At 41.7% G+C, this 22,643-nt stretch overlaps 1 protein-coding gene across 3 annotated transcripts in view; it reads right to left on the reverse strand.

Moving 5' to 3' along the window:
• Positions 1 to 3,332: 3,332 nt before the first annotated feature.
• The window catches only part of LOC138064689 (aminopeptidase Q-like), a 39,567-nt gene continuing 20,256 nt past the window's right edge, over positions 3,333 to 22,643 (reverse strand). Inside the window, exons 11-20 of one of the 3 annotated variants that reach the window (XM_068928432.1) lie at positions 21,543 to 21,619; positions 17,933 to 18,072; positions 16,546 to 16,601; positions 14,958 to 15,111; positions 13,916 to 14,010; positions 13,127 to 13,234; positions 10,115 to 10,285; positions 7,972 to 8,112; positions 5,901 to 5,976; positions 3,333 to 4,242 (exon numbers count right to left, since the gene is read on the reverse strand). In XM_068928432.1, the coding sequence (XP_068784533.1) occupies positions 4,096 to 4,242; positions 5,901 to 5,976; positions 7,972 to 8,112; positions 10,115 to 10,285; positions 13,127 to 13,234; positions 13,916 to 14,010; positions 14,958 to 15,111; positions 16,546 to 16,601; positions 17,933 to 18,072; positions 21,543 to 21,619 (1,165 nt within the window). In that variant the 3' untranslated portion in view covers positions 3,333 to 4,095. Of the gene's footprint in view, positions 4,768 to 5,900; positions 5,977 to 7,971; positions 8,113 to 10,034; positions 10,286 to 13,126; positions 13,235 to 13,915; positions 14,011 to 14,957; positions 15,112 to 16,545; positions 16,602 to 17,932; positions 18,073 to 21,542; positions 21,620 to 22,643 lie in introns of those variants that run through there. The other 2 variants (XM_068928433.1, XR_011137927.1) reach the window with 2 other exon arrangements.

A 22,643-nucleotide genomic window follows, 5' to 3' on the forward strand; every position in this document is an offset into this window, starting at 1 on the left:
GATGAGGTCTGTGTCTCCCTCCACATCCTCCTCCTCCTCCTCCTCCTTCGTTCATCCGCGGCAATTCCCCAGCGTTCACTGCCACCCCCTCGTGCACACGGTCCCCCCCCCCCCCCCCCAAACCTGCTTTCCTGGCGGCTCCTCCCTCTCCGTCCTCGCCACACCACCTTGCGCAGTCTTTCGTAAATCCTCCTCCTGTCGGGGCACAGCGAGGGCGGCTGCTCCGCTGGCGAAGGTGAGCCAGGAGCCGAGCGGCGCCGGGCAGGCAGGAGCAGCGGCCTCACCACGTGGAGTCGGGGCGGCAAGTCCGGGTCGGGATCGGGGCCGGAGCCGGCGTCGAGGTCAGCACGACATGGCGATGCCCCAGCAGGGCTGCAGGGATGAGGCAGGTCCAGGGTCACGCTGAGAAGCTGAGCCAGCGGGTCTGGGTGAGGGCCGAACTCGCAGGCCCCCAGAGCTGCCTCCACCGCAGCTTTGGTCAGTGAAGAAGCCCGCCTTGGGCTCAGCTGGCCAAAAATCCTCCCCAAGTCCACCGAGCGCCAGGGGGGCAACACGCTCCATGCCCGGGCAGTCTCTGCTCCCTCACCCTTCCCTCACTGAAAACCGCATCCACCACAATCACATGAAACGGCACCAAAAAGGTCTGAGCCTCTTGTCCCTTGCTCCGGAAGAGCCCCTCCACCTCCAGGCCAGGGAGGTGACTTTTCCCTTTTTGTTCGCTGCCGTCCACACGGCCACACAGCAGTCGGCACGCACCTCGACAACCTGTGCCTGCAGCAGGCTGCCGCGTCCATGCTCACCCACCGGCACCGTCCCACCCTGGGAGACCCATGCGCCTCCGGCCCCTCGGCCTGGCAGGGACGAAGGGGACGCGGCCAGCGCTCGGCCTGCTGAGCGCCAGCAGCGGAGGTCAGGCGCGGCCGCCTGGCTCTCTTGAATCTTGACCCAAACAGCTCTGGAGCTTGTCTTCGCGATGCGAGCAGCTTGGCTCCCCAGGGAACTGGCTGGAAGAGCAGGTGGTAGTGGGGGGGACGACAAGCAACACAGGGGTTTTCAGTGCAAACACGAGCGTTTGGAGAAAAGCTGGAAGCTGTGCTCTGAGAGGCAGCTAGTGACGGCAGCTGCAGCGAGGACTCAGCAGGGGAAACCCCTGAGCGTACCCAGCAGGGTTTGGGTGGCAGGGGGCCACTGCAGGAGGAGGCCACAAACTGCCCTGGGCCAATCACAGCCCGATTCGGATGCTCTAAAACAGATGAAAACAATCCACCATGCACCAAAACCTCCAACAACCAGTCAGGAGAGCACGTGGCGCCGCTGCTCCAATGTATTTTAAGACGGAGCAGCGGCCACGAGGGGCAGGAGAAAACAGAGGAAACGAAACAGAGGAGACGCAGGGAAGGAAATGATGTTGGGGACCTGGCTGGAGAAGGAGGCACTGGGACATGGCTGGCCCACGCCAGGGCAGGGACATCCCCGAGGGACTACAGCCCCCAGGCAACCCAGGCTGAGACAGGGGCATCCCGAGCAAGAAGCAACACACAGAAGTGAGCATGCACACAACCCCAACCTCTGCACCACCCGTGGCCTCACCGAAGGACTGGGAGGGACAGAGCGTGATGAGTGGTGAAAACAAGGGGAGTTGAGACTAGCAAGGGGGAAGGAGAGGAGTCAGGCTGAAGTCGAGCCTGGGGAAAGGGCAGGAAAGACATTTCCCTGTTCAATTGTTTGTTTTCTTTCTTTTCTCAATACTAGAATTAGCAAGTAAAAGTTTGCGTTAGCTGGCAATAAATTAAGCACGATTCTCCAAGTTTGCTTTGCCAGCAACAGGGATCCAGCTCTTTCCGGACAAACAACACAAACTTTGAAAGAACACAGTATAATCTTTCAAAAGGTCTCATGGCTAGTTCCTCTGGGGCAAGAAGCCCTCCTGATCCTGAGTTCTTCGAGTTAGGAGGAGTCTGTCACCCGACCACTGAGCAGGGCAAGCAACACATGCAAGAGGAGCCTGAACATCTCCCTCTTTATCCCATTCTCTCCGGATCTCCCCTTGCTCCTGCAGCTTCCCACACTTCCTTCCCTGTACCGTCTCCCCTTTGGATCCCTGGTCCTCTTAGCTCTTTCCATCCTCTGGTCCAACTCTTCTGTCAGGTCTCCATCTCCCTTCCTCCTTCCACTCACTCCATGACCCGTTCCCCATCCCTGCCAACTCCTCCAGGACTCCTGGTCTCTCATGCATGCTACAAAGGCAGAACAAGCATCACTTTTCACTTTCAGGACAAAGAACAGGATTTACAGTAAACAGTGGGACTCTTCTCATCATTTTATAGCTACGGTTTTCCCCTCAGGGCCTACTGAATCAATCTGGCCTATCAGTGTCACCTGCTCTTACTGAAATTACCCCATCTCACGCACCCTCACAATTACACGCCCCATAACACCTACACAGCCTGTATAGGTACTCCAAAACATCATTTTCTAAAGTCCTGCCAACCTCATACTTCTTAGCAGACTTCCTTTCAGCCCCACTCCCTTAGCAATAAGGCACCTTTCCCAGCTTACTCTGCATTCCTCTCTCCCATCTCCCTTTCCCTTACTGTGTCTCCCATTTCTCCCTCTCCAAACCTCTATATTTAACTTGTACTCAGCAGCAGCAAGAACTGCTTTCGCATAGCTATCGCTGCTATAAGCCAACAAGTATAAAAGTGTGCAAAATGGAAGAGATTCAGATCTGCTCCTATCCAGGCCGCTTGTGTACAAATCATCTTCACCACTTGCTTCTGTCATGAAAACTGCTCAACTACACTCTAAAACACAGAAAGTCAATCAAGAGGCATGTACTAGTCAGGAGCAGTCCTCTGAAAGTATTTCCTTACTTAAAATTATTTTAGTAATTATTTACATATTGGCAATGTTCATTAAAATCTGTGTTCAGTAAAAAGAAGTCTGATTTTGAAATGCTGTGTATTAGCCTGTTTTTTATTCCTTTTCTCCTCATAGTGTGGCATTTAACTTCTTTGCCTTCCTGGGCTCCCAAATAACATTGTTTTCAATGTTAACTAGAGCACCAGTACAATACCTTTGTTGTGAAACTTTTATCACACACAAGAATAAATTGCACAGACTGAGAAGCCTGTATTTCTTCAATCACAAGCTAATATATTTTGCTAATACTAATGGCCTGAATTCTATCACCTCCAAAACATACGTTAGCAAGCAGATCAGCATAGTAAGAATGGAACACATGGTGATGAAGATCTAACATGTTTCAGAAGCATTAGTTCAGATTAACTGCACTCTAGTCGCACTGTCAGAGTACCTATTGGATGGTGGACTGTTTTAGGTGTGCCCCAAGAGCTCATCATCTCCTGGGTTAACTTCTTCCAGGAAGAACCCAGTTCACACACCCCAAGGCTGCTCTGGGACAGGACCTAAAGCGAGTTAAATGGAGACAACTGGGAGGGTCTCTTCAAAAGAACATTCCCGATCAAACAAAAATGTAAATGTAGACACATTTAGTACAAACCCATAAAGATTCGCTAAAGAAAGATAAAGCATTTAAATGACAAGGCATTCATTTGTTACCATTAAACTTTAAAGTTTCTTTAGTCCCTTCCTCTCCACAACTCAGAATTCACGAGTTTGTCACGTGGCACTGCTCCCATTAACCCCTTCCCATTTTACAAACACAGAAGTTGAGACTGGCATTAATGACTTGCCCAAGGTCTCAATACCAATCATAAGAAAAACAGAACACAAAACCTTTCCAGCTTCCTCTTGTGGTTTTGTCACACCTTTTGTACTGATAGTCAAAAAAAATCAAAGGTTTTAGGACTGTATGTGTATTTTAGGTCACTGTTAGCAACATATCCCTACTAACAACTCATCCAGTAGGAAATTAAGTCAGATATAATATGAAAACATATCTCCTTGTTTTTCTTGCTGAATCTTTTCATTGTGATTTGGTTTAGCTAGACTTTCCAATTAGGATGACAACCACAGAACTCGTAAAAGTGTGCTTTATCTTTAAGTAAATCTTGAAACGTATACCAAAATGCCAGTGAACTGCACAAAAATATACTGGAAATTGTTCTTAAGTCAATCATCTATATTTTTCTGTAACCAGACAGCAACTTCAGATAGAAGTTCTCTGTTTTCTATATTTTCCAATTTTGCAAACTCCAGTAGTTCAGTGGTAGCCACCCTCTCATCCTCTTCCAGTGCAGTATTATAAAAAACCTGTAACTGAAGAGATAAATACATGAGGTTAGTTCGTGTAGTTTCACTTGGAGCAGAGTAAATAACTGTGCATCATCTGACAGATGTCTTCGACAGAAGTATGTAGAAAAGGGGGAATTTCAGGGAGCAAAGAGTAAACAGGGGCAAGCATCAAGATTACACTGAAGGTGGGATTCTGGTTTCCATGAATTCAACGGGAGTTCTACCACCATTTCACTGGGGCCAGAACGTTTTAATTCAGCAACATACCGGCCCACTCCAGGGTCAAAGGCTCCATTTTGAAAAATGACAGAAAGAGTCTGAAAGCCCAGCTTTTTCAAGGGGCAAGCAACCCGCATTTCCAAGAACTAAACCCTTAAAGGAACCTGCACATGATAAATGTGCCTTTTCGTCATCCCTCTGGAAATCCTTCCAAATACAGAGCGCTTCACTAGGACTAGCGGTACCACACAGTCTAGGATTAGTTGGGTATCAACATCCTCTTGTGCTGCCTCTTCTACAATCACAGAACAGTAAGTCTCTTCCAGCAATCTAACAAGTAGAAGACAAGAGAGGACGGAAGAACAGCAAAGAAATATACACTGCTGGGGGGGGGAAGAAGGGGAATGAAACAATGAGAGAAATGCGATAGATGTCAGCACGATAACTAGCTGCCCTAACATGCCAGCAGCCTAACTTTTGGCAAGCTTTCAGTTAGCATCATGGCAAAGGTGATCTCTATGGACAGATTTTAAAGACAAAAATGAGGCAGTTTTGCGGACATTTATTCAGGCTCCCAAGCCTGAAGATTAACTGAAAGGCTGGCATTGGGCTATTGCTTTTGCCATCATAGGGATTTGACTTCTCAATAAAGAACATGACATGAACAACTTGCAGTGCATGCGTGCTCAAGAGAGATTTGATTTTAGGAGCTAACTCTCTGAATTGCTGTCCTCATTAAGCATCCCTTCCCGGCTACTTGCTCTGTGCACGGCCAAAGAACGGCAACAACATTTGTTGTGCTATGACCGATCCCAGCAGCTCAGGGCTGACACAGACACGTGGATAAAACGGAGAGAGCACAAAAGCGGAACTGATGGAAAATAAGGTATACATTGGGAAATAATTTGTTGAGACTGGAGGGGAAAGAATAAGAGAATGAAACAAGCAGCGATGGTCATCCATTTGCCACAGCCACTAAGATAGGGATTACTGTGGGGAATAAGCTAAAGAAAGGCTACAGCCACCATTCACATATTTCCACCCTTTAGCATTTTTCTCAAAATACATCCTCTTTTTGCAGATGTACACCAGCCCAATTAGAAAGTACTGTTCACGGGCTCATCGGGGCTGCCACAAGTGATGCATCACACATGTGCACACCATCTGTTCAGCACCTGGGCAGGCAGTCTCATACGCTGCAACTACAAAGAGCAGGACGACGTTCATCCCTGCACAAAAGCTTACTTTCACACCATACTTAACAACTCGCTGCACGCACACATGACTGCAGAGCTGTGAGTTCCTGTTCATACGTTTGTTTCTCAGATGAGAAAGTGTAACTTTTCTCAGTGTCTCAACACAGCAATATTATACAATACATTCCCCGATTTCTCTAAGAAACAATACAATGGTATTTACAAACTGACAATAAAGCTGAAATTACTTCTATGTTATTAACTTACCTCTTGGATCTGTACATCTGTATTGACAAATCTTCCCATTATTTTTAATACCTCATGTAATAATTCCTTCCCATACCTGTAAAAAATGAGACAAAAATCCTTCCATCAGCATGTTAGCAAATATGCTACTTTTCCTCTCCTTTGAAAATATTCCCAGTGTTTGTTTATTATTTATCATACTGGAAATACCTCCTAAACTGAAGTTCACAACTGGGTACTCATTTTCCCCTTTTAAAGAAATATCATTGAAGTTCAGTTTAGACATTTGAGCTGGATGAAGCACAATAATTACCCACCATTTTCATTTCTTTGTAAGACTTGGTATTTCTGCTTTGGTAACATGACTCATCTTCTTTGCCTAAAACGGGTAACCTCTGTCAGCCCATGCAGCTAAACATAGCTGGACAGGCTAATAAATAATGATTCTAACAACACGGTGTTTCTCTTTGTATTCTGAGGATAGCCTATAAAGCTAGCACCCAGACTATTCTTTTAATTTGAAAATAAGGAGTCTGTTTCCCTGTAAATTTCTCACGGGTATAAAGTGCAGAAAAGTTCCATGGGGAACAAGGTGGCATAGCACAAACCCGCGACAACTTGCCTTTGCTAGAATTAGCAATACAAATACACTTCAAATACACCACTGAACGCTCCCAAGTGGCTGGGTTTGGTTATGCTGCCACTAATGGCTCCTAAAGGACCCCTCTGCCCCCAAAGACAGTAGAAACATATGGTGTTACAGCCACGCTCCTTTTCACTACTGCCTAGGAGACAGAGGGAGTCTTGGAATAAGCATTAAAGATGCTTACTTTGCTCCAGCCAAACAGCCTGATGCAAGCTCACCTGCAGCAGTGCAGGTAGGATGGAGGTGGGCTAGGCCATAAGCCTGGGATTAATGCTATAGTTAGTCTTTGCAACCCTCATAACCCTGTGTGCTCCTATCCTATGTCTCATCATACTCTCTTTGGAAGAGAGGTTACAGTCTTACTCCCGATACATTTTACACCTTTGCTTAGGAAACGCTACTGGATAAACCCATTTCTAGAGCATAGGGGGACCCACTCAGTTCTGAGAGTTGCCAAGCAGTCCATTTTTCTGCTGCCTGCAGAATTGTCTAACTGACTGTACATCAAGAAATCTATCTTGTTATTATTTATTCAGGAGAAAGGATGAACTAGAAGGCTTCCCTACTTGCCTACAGAAAGCCTGCATTGCCTTGCACCATATTACCGAAAGCCCAGGTAAACATGCAGTGGATACAAGTCAGTGTGATGACGGTTTCATCTGTGAAGTCTAATGCTAGACTTCCAGAGATGAGGCTGATCCTGGTCCATCACTATTCCTTCAGGTCTTGAACCTCTTACTGATTCTCCGGGCTCTAACCATCCATCATCACTCTGCCTTGTCCTCTTATGCGCTCCTGAAACCATCCCTCTATGGGGCCAGCCATCACTCCTACTCTTACAAACCACTAGGAGGCTGCATCTATTCCTGTTTTGAAAGTTTATTCTGTTCAGTGTGAAATACTGCCTGAACTGCAAGAAGCAGGGCACAATAGTTTGCACAGTAGCTAGTAACAAGAGGCCAATAATATCATGTTAGAGATAAGAGAATAATATCATGTTAGTCATACTTCCACCTATATCAAACCTACTGGTTTCCCCTACCCGTTGTCACAAAGCACATCTTAAGGGTACTCTAAAAGACAGATTTTCAGCTTTCACCGTCTCACAATTGGGATTTTGAGGGAAGCTCTCCGTTTAGGTAGGTAAACATGCGTCAGATTTTCTAGAAAGGTTAATATCTACAAGAACTGAGACGGTCATGAACAGACTCTTTTTTTTTTTTTTTTAAGCATTCTGTGTCTGATATGAGCTCCTTTTTGACATTAAGCCCCAATGAGAGCTGAATGCTGTGGTCTGGGCACTTACGGAATCACATGGGTCATTACAAAAAAGCCATATCTCGAAGGAAAACCTGACCCGGATTTCATAGCTCGAACCTAAAAATGGAGGAAGGAGCCAAAAAGACATAGAAATAAAAGGAACTCGAAGGTGGCTGTTCTCCATACCTTTCACTTAGAAGCGGCCAATTTTCTGTAACAAATTCCCAGGCTATACGCTGACCAATATCCTTAGTCACCACATATAAGATCATGTTTGAAGTACAATTGGAAGAAAATAATGTATCACTGAGTCCATATTGCAAATATCTGTCGGAAAAGAAGTAAAAAAATTTAACTATCACTTGCTGTTTAACCATGAAGATTTGGAAACATTTACCAGCTTGAGAAAATTCCTATCTCAACATTTACCAGAATCCAAAGTGTTATACCAAAGTTGGTTTCACTTCAAGCTGTCTATCCAGCTGTGTTTCCTGTTCACGTGGCTGAAATCCCCTGTTCGTGCACATCGGTTCTCCATTTCTCAGAGAAATGAGGACACAGCACATCAAGCGGATATATTTGCTTTTCTTACTCTTGTGTTAAAGAGGGATGAGGGACAATCTCTCACTCCCACTAGACAACCCTGTGGAAGGGCAAACTGCTCCTGAGTTTCTGGGGACTCACTCTGCTCAGATTCAGAGGGAGCCTACAGAGTGAACAGCAGTGAGACACTCAGTTCTGCTGAGGAGACCTACTGCAGTGACATGGATCTGATGCACTTCCATGGAAGCTAAGGCATGATTTCAAAAGCAGTTAAGTAACTACCTGCCACTGATGTTGATAGCAGTGGGAGTCTGAATATCCTGAAAAAGTAAATATGTAACCCTCCTCTTTGTTGCCTAAATACATAACTTTGCATGTCTCCTACTTTGAACTAGCACAGTTAGAGTCACCTTCTCATAGGCTTGTGTAGGCAGCTGCTTTTATGGATAGACTAGGTGAGCAGGGATTTCTCCCATTTGCACACCACCAACACGCTTAACTGAACTGACAAAACTACACTGAGGGCCAGGAAAAGCCCAGCTTAACACTCCTCATCCAAAGAGGACTTTAAGATGGCATACAGAAAAACAGATTGGCTTGCCAACTACTAAGGCACAGGGAGGAAGAGGTCACCACGACTCCCTGAATTGGCATCATCTTGCTTCCAGTATAACTCACCGCTGGTCAGGGACAAGTACTAGCCTGTGTTTAGTGACAAAATGTCCTAAATGACCAAAGGGGAGGCAAAAAAAAAATCAGCATAGCTCTACTCGGACACGTCTTTCCACTCTATTTTGCCCTCTTCTCAAGCATATCAGTTCTGCCTTCACATGACCACCATCACAAGAGCAGAGGGCTGGCAGGCGAAATACATCTGCTACTTTCAGAGCTTCAGATCCATAGAGTTTATGCCAGTGGGAGGAGGATGGTTCTGTAGGGAGTCAATGGCAAAACTGTGTCCTCTGAGCTACTCTCTAGGGTAACGCAGATATGGCAGATTAGAGAATTCAGCTTCAGCATCTTTTTACTTATAAAGTGAAGATGTTTCATACGGAAGCCAGTGAAAGATAATAACTAAGGTATTCCACACTGCAATATTTAGAAAACAACTTTGCAGTATGAGACTGCACTTTCAATGGTGAATAGCTTACTGGTAAGCACATTTTCATTTTTGCCCTTAACCTAGGAAAAGGCGATTTGGCTTCCAGGCAAAGGCTAAATAGACAACGATACTTTTGCTTGGAAGTAAAGGAGAGAGGAGAGAAAGGATATGGGAAAATGACATAAAATCATAAATGGCAGGGAAAAATGTCAAGGCAAATTATGATTACTGTTTCTCACAGTGCAGAGAGTAAGGGCAGCCAATGGGATTAAGATTTAAAAAAGACAGGTAATAGGTTAAAAAAAAAAAAAGTATGTTTTCATACAACATGCATTTATACTACAGGATGCGTTGCCACAGTCTGCTACGAAGCCTGAAGTCCAGGTTCAAAAAGGGAATTAAACACATTGAGAGAAGACACATCCATTGTTAGTGTTAGACATAATACACTAGAAATATTTAACAGCTCAAGAAAGCCATGATTACCAGCGTCTGGGCAGAAGGCTCATTTATTATTGCCCTGTTTAATCACACTTTTTCTGCAATAAAATCCTTACAAATCTGCTACTGGTCTATTGGATACACAGTTCTGCAGCAGGCATACCTCTGTCCAGCTTAGTACAGTATTTGTGTTTTTATGATTTCACTTTTGTACGCATAAAAAGATCATTTGGTCCAGGTCACCTGTAAAGTAACCATGATTCTCTGGCACAGCTCAAGGCAGAGAGCAGGATGTCTTTATCTTCCTTTGTGGAATTGGTTTGGTTATACATTTCCCATGCAAAATTCCATTCTTTATCACTTCCCATGGCAACACCATAGCAACAGACCGGTTTTCTAATTAAAAAGGGAATACTGCAAAGCAAAATATGATTAAAAGGTACTCTAATGTTATAAAGTGAAAATACAAAATGTGATCAAAAGGTACTCTAATGTTATAAAGCAAAAATAAGCAGTTAATGCGTAACTGAAAATACACGTTTGTTTACAGTTAAAATACACAGAAAAAGAGAAATACACTTAAAATCTAAATAAAGCTATGAAATTTGATTGCTGTGCTTACGACTTAAACATTAACAAAACAGGGGTTTAAAGGTAAACCAAAAATCCTTTTTAAAACAGCTGGGTTAAAGCAGTTTGTGTACCTACAGTATTCAATACCACTCTTTCACAGCATGACCTAAGACATCAATCACGTGAACGTTGCTCTGTGGGTTTTACGTTGATCACGGTGCCTTCGGAAGTGATCTTTGCATAGGATTCAGTTTGATGTTGGCATGAACATCACTGAATCTGTGGGGGAAAGGCAACGCAGGGACTGAGATTTCCCACCCAAATGATAAAGAAATCGTCTGTATGTTTTCAGTTCAATGTTGGGCTGATGGTACAGTTAAAATCTTCTCAAGATGCTTCCTAAAAAGTTGCCTTGGCTAAAATATGGCTATTTTGATACCCACAGTTGTCCCAATAGTCTCAAGAAAATGTTGGTTATTGAACATAAAGTTGTTGTGGGTGAAGATGAAATGGATAAGGTCAGTGAACCTTTCGGACACAACTCTGAATGTTGAGCATGCAAGGCAGGCTGCAAGGGCAATGTTGTATGGGACACTGGTATACTGGTTGGTGACATCTACAGTGGCCTGGAAGTGGTTTGTGTTGTATAGTTCACACAGGAGGTCTGTTGTGACCCAGAGAAAATCTGGAGCTTGGGTTTTTGTTTTTAATGTTGGATTAGGGGTGGGACTTACTGATCTTCAAATTTTTTTCCAGGGATGGTCCTGTGGCTCAAGATCATTGGCCTGCCAGGATTCCCTTGCTTGTGGATCTTGGGTAACATGCAACAAACTTCTAGGAAGAATGCTGGATTACGTTACGTCTTTTTCCTGGAGTCAATACAGAGATGACATGATGATTTCTTAAGAGTAACGGCAGCATGGTAACCTTTCGAAAGTAACTAAAACGTACAGCAACTATCCCTTCCTCTAAGCTCATTTTCTTCTTTCAAAGGAGAAAAACCAATAACACTGCACCACAGGGAATACACTTATTTAGAAAGGTCTACCTCACTGCTCTGAGCAGAAAAGGAGTAATTCTGAGAGACTGGCTGGAAATCATGGCTCTCAGCTTATTCTTTACACAGAACAGATAAAAATGTACAATCTCAAGTCCAATTGATTAAGTTCTGTGAGGTCAGTGTTCGGAAAGATTCAGCTGAAGGCCGATCACCTTATTTGAAGGGGAAAACCATTATTCCCTTCAACAGATACGAGAATCCTACTGGGTATCATATCATGCATGGTGCTAGCCTGTGGCAGAACAACTATAATGTACCCTTATGAATTGTGGCCTCCGAACGGAGATTTAGATAGAGCATCTACAGGTATCTTTCTGTGAAAGGTGGGTCACAAAGTTATTGTGCCCTTGCCCTGTTCTAGCCAGTATATGAAAAGCCTCCTCTTTTCCTGAGCAAGGACACTGATCCATTATTTGAAACCTAAGAAGTTTCCTGCCTCCCATGATTTCTTCTCCTTGAAACATGATCATTTTTTCCACATCACAGCTAATATTTCACAGACTTTTCAACTCTCGAACTCAGATAAAGTATGTAAAATCCCAACAGGGAGAAAAAGTCACTTCAGATATTATTAATAGGGGAAAATGTGTGGCTATTCTGAAAACTGTCTCAGATTTTGGCATAGCATTGCTGCTTTTAGTGTGCGATAGCAATAATATTCTCTGTGGAATGCATCAGAGTGTTTAGCATATTTAAGCTTTTCAGTTTACCTTTAAAGTACTGTTTGTTTTTTATGCAGATGATCGCTACAGGGCTATTTTAAAAAAAGTACAAATATGAGCTCAGGTCACTTAGCCAACCACATACATCAACAAAAACATTTATAAAAATTATACAACTGTAACAAAGAAAACAAAAATAATGATAAAACTTTAAACATTCACTCACCAGTGCCAATACTACACGATAATTGCATAGAAAAATATCAAAAGAAAGAGGGAGAAAAGAGAATAAGAATTTCAATACATTGTAAGATTTTTTCCAACAATGCAATACTCTTAATACAGAAAGTCTGACTGTGGAAGGAGGGATCAGAGCCCAGATCTCTCTTCTCACAGACAAGAAACCTAACCACTGGGCTCCAATATCACCATGAGATCTGACAGCTTTCCCAGCTTCTGCCCATGCAAACACAGTACATGCAAAGTGATTTGACAGGTTCACCATGAGCAGATTTCCATACCCTAGAAAGACCATTTCACTCAGTACTACCTACAGAAGCTTAAAAACTGTGTGGGTATACATGAGGCCCCTCGAAGCTGGGGGCTTTACTGTAGAAAGGGATAGGGCAATATGGGATATCGGCCCTGATCTGAGCTTCACCCGTTCTGCAGCTAAACAGAATTTGGTCTTCATGACAACACTATGCATCCTCCAGACTGTGAGGTCTGCATGCAAGGCAATAAGCATGAACTCCACAGAAAACTGGAATTTGGGGAAAATGAGGGGCTTAGGGAATTCTTAGTCTTTTGGGTTTTTTTAAGCTTAAGTTCTGTCATTTTGTGGAGAAAGAAAAGCAGCGTACAGGAGCCATCCCGTTCTGCATACCCTGTGTAAGAGCCCGTTAACCTTTCACCTCACTTAACACACACACACTTCTAAAAGCACGTTATCATTCTTACTTGTACTCAGGGTTGTCCATCCACTTTGCATACAGTTCAGATGACAGATCCAAACAGTCCTGGAGACCCAGCCAGCATGCTGTTGCAAAAAGTTTTTCCAAATATACTCTTGAAGGAAAGCCAAAATAGCAAGAATAAAAGATATGTATTCTATATTTGGAGTACTCAGAGAAACGCTTAATCAGCGCAGTTTTAGCACATGATGCTGTTTACCCAGGAGAACCTCTACTAGAAATAATAGAGGTTTAATTAAAAAACAAAAAAATCCAACTAAGCTACCAACAACGGATTCATGACATCGATACTCACGGAGATTAGTAAAGCTACCAAGGGACTGTAATTTTTAATAGGTTTTGTGTGTTTTATACCACCCTTGCTCAGGTCTCATCATTCTGACATTCAAGCATCCAATGCTTGGTAGCCATGCAAAATAAACTATTTGCAAGCTCTAGTGGTGAATTTGTAAATCGCGTTTGAAATTCACTGCTGTCAGTTTTCCTCCCACTAGCAGCAGCCTGTTGCAATTGGTCACAGTAAACAAAAGCTACTATCTTCTACGCTCACTAAATTTACTAGAAATACCCCAAACAATCTACCTACTGAAATTTCCTGGGGAACCACCATTGTAAATAACACACATTTATAGGACAATAAAAGTAACAATTCAGTTAGATTCCAACAAATTAGAATATTTTTCCTGTATCTTGTATTTAAATGTACAAAGGCACACCAGAATGCATCAGATCAAACCATGCCAGATCAAACTTTTGAGGGAAAAAAAGTACTTACTGAGCAAAATAGTCATCTTCCAAAGTATCAACATTTTGCTGAATTAAACCTGCATAATAATGGTATATTGGCAACATTCTCTTTAAAAGGTATTTCTTTTAAAAGAAGGGAAAGAAAAGTTACTTTCATTCAGATCCATACATTCATTTTGCTGAGTTTTTCTTCACTTATTTAGATTTATCCTAAAAATTTACCACTATAAATTTCTTGGTAATATACCACATTAAAATAAAGCATACAAATTGGGACTAAAAAAAAAACCAAAACAATACATTTTTACATCCATTCAAACTGAGGAGCTCCCATTTCACCTTGCTTTGATAGGTGAAAAAAACTTTGGAACTCGTTATGAAAGAAAATACATGCTCACTCTCAAAGAACAAGAGAGAAAAATGTTTTTAAATAGAAAAACACTTAGTTCTTTTCACAAGTTAAAAACATATCTTTACTTGTATAACTTACAGAATGATTGTAACAAGATTGCACTTTTTAAAATAAAAGTGGAGACAAATAGATGTCAAGGAAGTAAATAACGAAATGTTATCTCATCTCAAGTAGCCCAAAAATGGGAAAAAAATCACCTCATTTAGTATGTAGGCCATTAAAGCATGACAGGTTAAACTCAATTCTTTCTTCCTCTCCACAAAGATGAACTGGAAGGCAATACATGCCATAGATCACACATGTACTATATCCCCTTTATACCTATCAGTGTTGTGCCCACTACTTACTACTGATAGCTGTATTTTCCAGATCTTCATTTTACCAAAACCTAAGAACAAGCTTAACATTAACCATGTGAATATATTTCTGCAGTAAGAAGCAGCTCCTGATTTAATGATAGTTATCACTGACTAATTCATACAAACAAATACTGCCAATTAAAAAAAAAAAAAGTCGGCAAAATCATCTAACAAAAATTATAAGAATTATGACCCATCATAGTCATCATTACATTCCTGAGAATCTTATGAAGAGTTCATTTTGATCTTTTTTATTTAAATGGTCTAGAATCTTCATTAATTAACAAAAAAGGTGATACCTTTAAAAGTGGATATACTTCATAATTTTTCAGAGTACTTTCCAAATTCTCTGGTACTAGATTTAATAATACCACATTCCATATAAAGATTTCATCTTCTCTGGCAAGATACTTCGTTAGTTCAAGCGCTGATTCAATCTGAATATATCCAAAACTATGTGAAGGAAAAAAAAAAACCCTCATATTTGAGCACTCTTACTCACACTAACACATACTACGAATATCTGTTTGTTTACAGAACTGATAGTAAAACATGAGGACACTGGGTGGAGAATAATTTAGCAAGGATACCGGAAAATTAGAATATAAAACAATGGTGCCTCAACAATGGAGCTGAACTGTCCGAACATTTATTACAGAGCACAAAATGCTTAACCAAAGCAATGGGACACTCCTGGCAGTAATCCTGGCAGTAAGCAGACTGTATTCTGGTTATGGTTTTAGGATTAGATCCAAGCACATTTATAGCATGCATCAGCCTCACTAGGACAAAATGAGGGAACAAAGCACTGTTTTGAGTTACAGTATATGTCTGCCCTTATTGATGAGCAACAGATTTTCATTATAGGTTACTTTACGAAATAAATATAATTGTAAAAACATACAACTTAATTCATATGCACAGTACTCTTAGATGTAAGAATTGTGGTATGGCATTTCTGTGCTTCAGTATGATAATTACATGGAATTCATTCCTGCCCCAAAAAAGCCAGTCAAGCCCCCTTCTCCCAGAACAGAAATACTTCTAGTATACTTGCGTCAGAGCACAGTTACCCTAATGAGTTACATTCCTTATTATATGGCAAGTCTGAGCTCTCTTATGAGAAAGGATGTTTGCATGAAAGGGAACCTTTGACTCCCTCCTCAGAGCTCCCTGCCCAGGCTTCGAAGGGATGTGGTATGCTTTAGCCACCTCCTCCTGGAGTTCCCATATCGCTGGTCCCTGAGGCTTTTAGGATCTCTATTACGTTTTAGAGGCACAGGCACATTTTGGGGGTCTTTGGTTCTCTTCGGCACTGCTGAGCACTCCAGTACCACAGTTCTGCAGCCTCTAAGCATGAACCTCCTCTATGAACTGCTCAGATTTCAGAAAATTAACATAAAATTAGCTTATCTTAATGTAGTGATTTTCTACGGAACTGCAACATATGCAGTGCAAGCGTTCTGTGACCTTTTTCTGCCAAGAGATGAACGACTGAGTGATCTATCAACAAGAGAAATGAAGGAGGTATTAAGAATGATGCACAACTGCATCAAAGAAATTCAGAAAAGAAAAAGTAATTATGATCATTGAGAATTTTTTTTCTGCTACAACAAATCTAGGATAGTCCCTGGAAAACTCATGACAATGCCATTATATGTAATACTTTCTGAGAGATGGACAAAAGCTAGAAGAAATTTTGAAAGAAACCATTCAGCACTGAAGAAAGATTGGATTAAATATTTACTCCCCCATCATTTTGGGGAAACATCTGCTGTCTTTATAAGGCATGTATGGGTAGGAATGTAAGAACCAGAAACAGGAATGTTGATTGCAATTTTAATAATTTTAATAATTTTTTTTATGACATATCCAAAACATACTTACTGCATCAATGCAAAAGCATCATCTATCAGCTGGAGCCTGCTAACAGCGGGAATAGCCTGCAGAAAGCATTCATTTGGTGTTAATAGATCTAAACACAACACTGAGATTAAAAATAAGCTTTACTACGTTTCAAAAATTATGAGACGAGATCCTAACATCTTTTCTAAGCCAAAATCTTCTACAAAACACGACAAAATGGGATCCTGCCTCTTAAGCTGAAATTGTTACTGTGCTTTTAAGAGCTTTTATATACATAAATAAACAACTATATATCACTAAATGCTAAACTTCAAGACCTTTCTTACTTGCATGCTGGAATGAACATTAAAATAAGGAAACTACAGTACCTAACAAATATCCTGGTTGTAAAGTTTTGGCACAGGCTTTTTTTTTTTTCCTTTTGAGGCTTCAGCACAGAGTACATGCTCAGGTTAGCCCAAAGCAGAATCTGACACTATTACGGATTAAACGAGTGAGGAAGAACTTTAGTTACTGAGAACCAGCGCTCTCACAAGGACTGCTGGTCCCTTATCTCTTCCCTGCTTCTGTGCTAGTAAGGCTTGGCCACTGCTCTGGTCAGCCCTCCTGCTGACCAGTGCCCAAGCACTGCCCCATGACAGCACATGCCTAAGTTTGTGAGGACTTAAGTTGCTGTGAAAGAAAAGCTTAGAAAAAAGGAAGTCAATGTGCTGTAGAAAGGCTTTAATCAGAACTATGTGCTCTGACTGGCAAAGTGTTCAAACCTTCCAGAGAAGTAATCTTGACTCCCTTGATCTATTACTACACGCGCCCCAGACTTCGGAAGTTTAAACCTTCTGATCTTTGGTATCCAATCCAATAAACTGACATTACCACCTAAGCCATACTCTAGGTTTAGGCAACACTAAATATTATACAGCCTCATATGAGGTCACATACGTAGCCTAGTCCATATTTCTTTCATCTGCAGTCCAAGCTATGGTAAGTTAGAGGTTGCATGAATAGCCCATTGAATCAGCAAGCTATTTCAATTCCATCAAATGAGACCTCTTTTGCTTAGTTCTAACCACAGATCAAGCTAGTCACATATCCATACTGATAACTCTGAGTCAAATTGAAGAGATCAGAAGAACCATGAGCTGTTAAGACAACTTTGAAGACAGGAGGTCATTTAATGTAAATTATTTTTCAGCCTACTGTTTATGTGAAATTATTTGGGCCTGTTCCTATTCCCTTGTGGAATGCTGCCAGTGATGTTAGAGGTGCAGTTGTGGGTTACTTGTTCATATGTGATATATAAGCTTTTCACGGTTCCAGTTTTTCCAGAGTGATTACTGGTAAAAACTGCAAGAAGAAATACAAGGAAAGAAGTTTGCTTATAAGCTTGAAAAAACAATTATGATCTTACCTTTGGATCGTTTTCAAGCAAGCGTGCTAATCTTTTTAAGTTTAATTGATCATAATTAACTCTATAGTATCCAGATAAATTTACGTTTAGCAGGATCCAGTCATATTCTGATTCTGATACTCGCATTTCAGGAAACGTTTCTGTAAAGTGACATTAAAGTGTATCATTTTGTTTTCTGTGCACTGCTAAACTCTCTTGCATTTATAAACAGTGGGCTCAGTGCTCCTCAGAGATCTAAGAGGCAAGCTGGAAGCTACACACAAAGAGAATCCCCCCCAGAAGCCAGACGTACTTGAGCTCTCCAACTTCTGCATAGTGGAAGAACTTCAACAAGCAACTGACCTCCCCAGGACACCCTGAAGATGGTAAAGGGGAGGATGAAGACCCAACTTGTTCTACTCAAAGCAGCTGGCTAGCAGGCAGCTGGGAGAGCTGAGAAAGGTTATCTGAGAATAAAAAGACTGGATAAGGAGCAATACCACTGCGCACTTGCTGCTTCGTGTTACTCCAAAAACACAACTCTACCTCACACAAGAACAGTCCTCCTATCAGGAGCCACGCATTCCTAGTAGAGATCGAGGGAAGCAGAACAGTTAAGCTGATAAAACAGGGACAATCAAAAAACTTAGCTGTAAATAGAAGTCCTGTAGTCCTTGTGAGTCATATCACGCACTAAAGGCCTCTGTCTGCAGTCCTATTTCACCTAGCTATTACTCAGACTATGTTTCCAATTACCTGCTCCCGCTAGCCAAAGGTTCAACTCAAGGAGCCAATGGAGCTTTGAAGGCTCTAAGCTGTCTCCTCACAAGAGGATTTGAATGCTGCTTTAACTGGGTTTTATCAGCATGATTTAAGAAGAACTCTAACACACACACACAAAAAAAATTTGTTTGATGTACATAATCTAGACGCAGCGCTGCTCCACCGAACAGGAGAGTGGGACTTGAGTGTGTTTTGACTGAGCAAGTACTATGGAACTCAGCCTTAATCATTTTCACAGACTAAATAAAACGAAAAAGAAAGGCGATCCATGGCAGATATGAGCTTAACAGTTTAAATCGTCTGTGGGTGGCTAGACGTACTAGCCCCGTGGGTGCCCCTAGAAGTACTTTCCATATAATGGCATATGGGTGCAATGTTCTGCTAATCATCAAGAGCACCTGCAGCTAAAATAGCAAAACCATGCTCGGAGAGATGCAATCTATTCCTCATCTCCATCCGTCACGCTGAGTGAAACGTGCTCTACCATAACAGCACAGTTTTCCTAGCATTCCGCTTTTGCTGCACAGACATCTATCACTCAGGGACCAAGTCTCTTCCTGTCAGTGATCAATCCAAATATACAGGCAGAAGCTAAGTACTCAGATATTGCCTGACAAACCTTAAGCCAATAGGACGCACTCTTAACGTGGTACAAGTGCAGCTTTAAATAGATTGGCTTGGCTACCAGTAGCAGCCTAGCTTGGAGTTTAATTGACCTTGTTCAGAAGCAAGATAAATTAGCTCTTGCAGAGTTCTGCAACAAAAATATACACGGCCTAAATCACAGAATGGCCAAGGTTGGAAGAGACCTCTGGAGATCCTCTAGTCCAAACCCTCTGCTCAAGCAGGGTCACCTAGAGCATGTTGCCCAGGATTACGTCCGGATGGCTTCTGAATACCTCCAGAGAAGGAGACTCCACAACCTCCCTGGGCAACCTGTTCCAGTGCTCACTCACCCTCACAGTAAAAGTTTTTCCTCATATTCAGATAGAGCTTCCTGTGTTTCAGCTTGTGCCTGCTGCCCTATCGCTGGGCATCACTGAGAAGAGTCTGGCCCCGTCCTCTTGACACCCTCCTTTCAGATACTTATACACATTAATCAGATCCCCCCCGAGCCTTCTCTTCCCCAGGCTGAACAGGCCCACCAGCTCCCTCAGCCTCTCCTCATATGAGGGATGCTCCAGTCCCTTAATCAACTTAGTAGCCCTTCGCAAGACTCGCTCCAGTAGCTCCATGTCTCACTTTTGAGATCTTTTCTCTTTACGTATTGTTATGCCACTGCAGCAACTATTCAACAAAACTGTGCTTCTTACCAAACATCTCATTTTCATTTCCCAAAACTATTCTCATGAACACCTTTGAACACCTTTAAATGACAACATTAATAGAAGTTCTCAACCAGAAGCCATTTCAATTTTACAGGAGCAAATGATAATTTAATTTAAAAATATCCTCAACATTTATGGCCTTTTAGGAGACAGTTTGGTTTATTTCTGTATCAAAAAGTAAAAAAGAAAATTATTATTATTTTTAAGATCTTTAAAGTTGAATATAAGTTCCTTGACTGAAGTCTACAGTTCTCATATACAAGCGGAATGTGTTTTAATGACTGAATTTCTACTTTACGGTAGTTGCTTCAGACAGATGCAACATGATGATTTTTTCCATACGTTCTCCTCTAGCTCTTAAAGCATGTGATGGCTGAGGAAATGGAATTGTTATCATCTCAGTAAGACAGGCTTAGCACACAGCACTATCTCACGGCATCTCCTTCCAAGCAAGCACTGTTTAACACTTCTTTCCTGCACGTTTTCTAATTCTTCACCTTATCAATCACTGGTTTACTTCATTTTAAATCCAAAGCACTCAAAGCAATAAACATCCACTGATTGCTTATTTACTTGTCCACATACTGTGAAATAACCTCTCCACCCATCCTCTTGCCTCAAAAATAGCCAAAGTAACTTTTAATCACTGCTAACAGAGGGCAGAGAGCTGGAATACACACACAACATACTGTAGTTTTGCTCTTAAGCATTCCATAAACACATTAGTCTCTGCATCTTGTAACTGATTCAGAGTTTGACAGAGTTCAGGGCTGACCTGCCAAAGAAAAATAATTACCCAGTCCTAACGATTACATTCTTCTCTCTCAAAAAAAAATATAGTTGCTTATTGGAAAGCACTGAGATGAGAAAGAAATGAATCATTTTATTTGACTGGATATGTCCATAAACTCACTTTTTTATTATATGCCTTTAAAACTTTTTAAAATTCTACTCTTCTGAGAAGACTGCATAACCAAATTAAATTACATAGTGTTGAAAGTAGGCATTTTTTGTTTTTACAGATATCTATATGTGACAATGTTGGGTCATTTCATACAGCCGTTTTCAATCTTTTCCAGTCTTCATATCTATTACTTGAGCTTGATCGTTTTCTGATGCATCACGGCCAAATTCTGAGGTTCTATATACATTCAAAAACTGTCACTAATGTCAGTGGAACCCACTGGAGTAAGAATAATACAGAAATGTGAGGTTTGGACTTGTGTGCAGAACGACAAATCAAAATCACTGCGGAAATCTCTACTCGGAACGTGCATTCTAAACTATTATTAAAAACCTACCCTAAAGCTTGATTGCAACTTAGACAAAAACAACACAATAACTTATTTTAAAATCTATTGATATTGCAATACAAAACATAACAGGTAAGTGTAGACTTTGCCATACTAAGGCTTTACCTCTCTAATTCAATTCAAATATATCTTCTGTTTATAGAAGTGTTTAGGCATGTTGTTGTTATCGGCTTGTTTTTAACACATGTGAACTAATTCATCACTTACTGCTGCTTTTATCGAGCCACATTAAGGGTTGCGATGATCCATTTCTCATCCAAGAGATAGGAACAATCCATGTGTTACTTTGGAGGGAGAAAAAAAAGGTAATTAATGCTTATGCTTAAAAAACAAGCTCTCAACTGATGCTAAATTAGACTGCAATAAGTTCTTATAACAATCTCCATCTACCCTCCCTCTCTGATGCACAAAACCTCATCAGATGGTGGCGCTTCCACCAGACCAGTCCTTAGGTTCATTGAACATGGGGAAAGTTTTGGCATGGATTTCAAAAGGCTCTCATATTCAGATTATTGCTCTGTATTAGATCTTTGAATATTACTGCATCTCTGTAGTCTGCTTTCCTTCTCCAGACAATAATTTTATTCTCCTCACTTATTGCACTACATCCTATTTCTGGAGACAGTAAAGCTCCTTTTCAGAACTGTCTCTACTAAAAAAGGTCCCAGGTAGGCGATACAATCTTAATTTCGACAACTTTAATTTCGTTTGTGAGAGAATGTAAATCTCCCAGAGAAACACAGGAAAGCTATGAAACCTACAAGTTCACAGAAATGAAAAATTCAGTAACGCATGTCCTGGATTTGCTTAAATTCCCACGGTATTGCCTCTTGCCGGAGCTACAGTAAAGGACTTAACATTTGTGACTTGGAATTCCTTATCCGAGCTAACCAAATAGGTGGAACGGACTAATTCTCTTTACTTCCTCAAGGTTGGAAGCAAAGGAAACTCTGTGGTTCTCATCAAATCTCTCTTGCGGTCGTGCATGCTACCAGCAATTGCAGCCAGGGAAAAGCTGTTTTGGACTATGCTCTGCTTTGTAGTTCTTGCCTTGCTGAGAACTCATCTCATGGGCTCTCCCCACGCATCCTCCCACTCCGGAGGATCACTAAATTTCCTGATACCTCAAATTCCGGCCATGAGTTTCCAAAGTGGGTGACCAAAGGTAGCCTCTTTTATCACCCTTTTTAGGCACCTAAATACGCAGCGTGGCTTTCAAAACAGCCAGACATTCAGCAGTGTTCATTGACAGTCAGGAACTTTAGAGCTGCATGTCAGCTACTCATTACTTTTGAAAAAATGGGCCAT

Source organism: Struthio camelus, chromosome Z, assembly GCF_040807025.1.
Source record: "Struthio camelus isolate bStrCam1 chromosome Z, bStrCam1.hap1, whole genome shotgun sequence".
Taxonomy (NCBI): domain Eukaryota; kingdom Metazoa; phylum Chordata; class Aves; order Struthioniformes; family Struthionidae; genus Struthio; species Struthio camelus.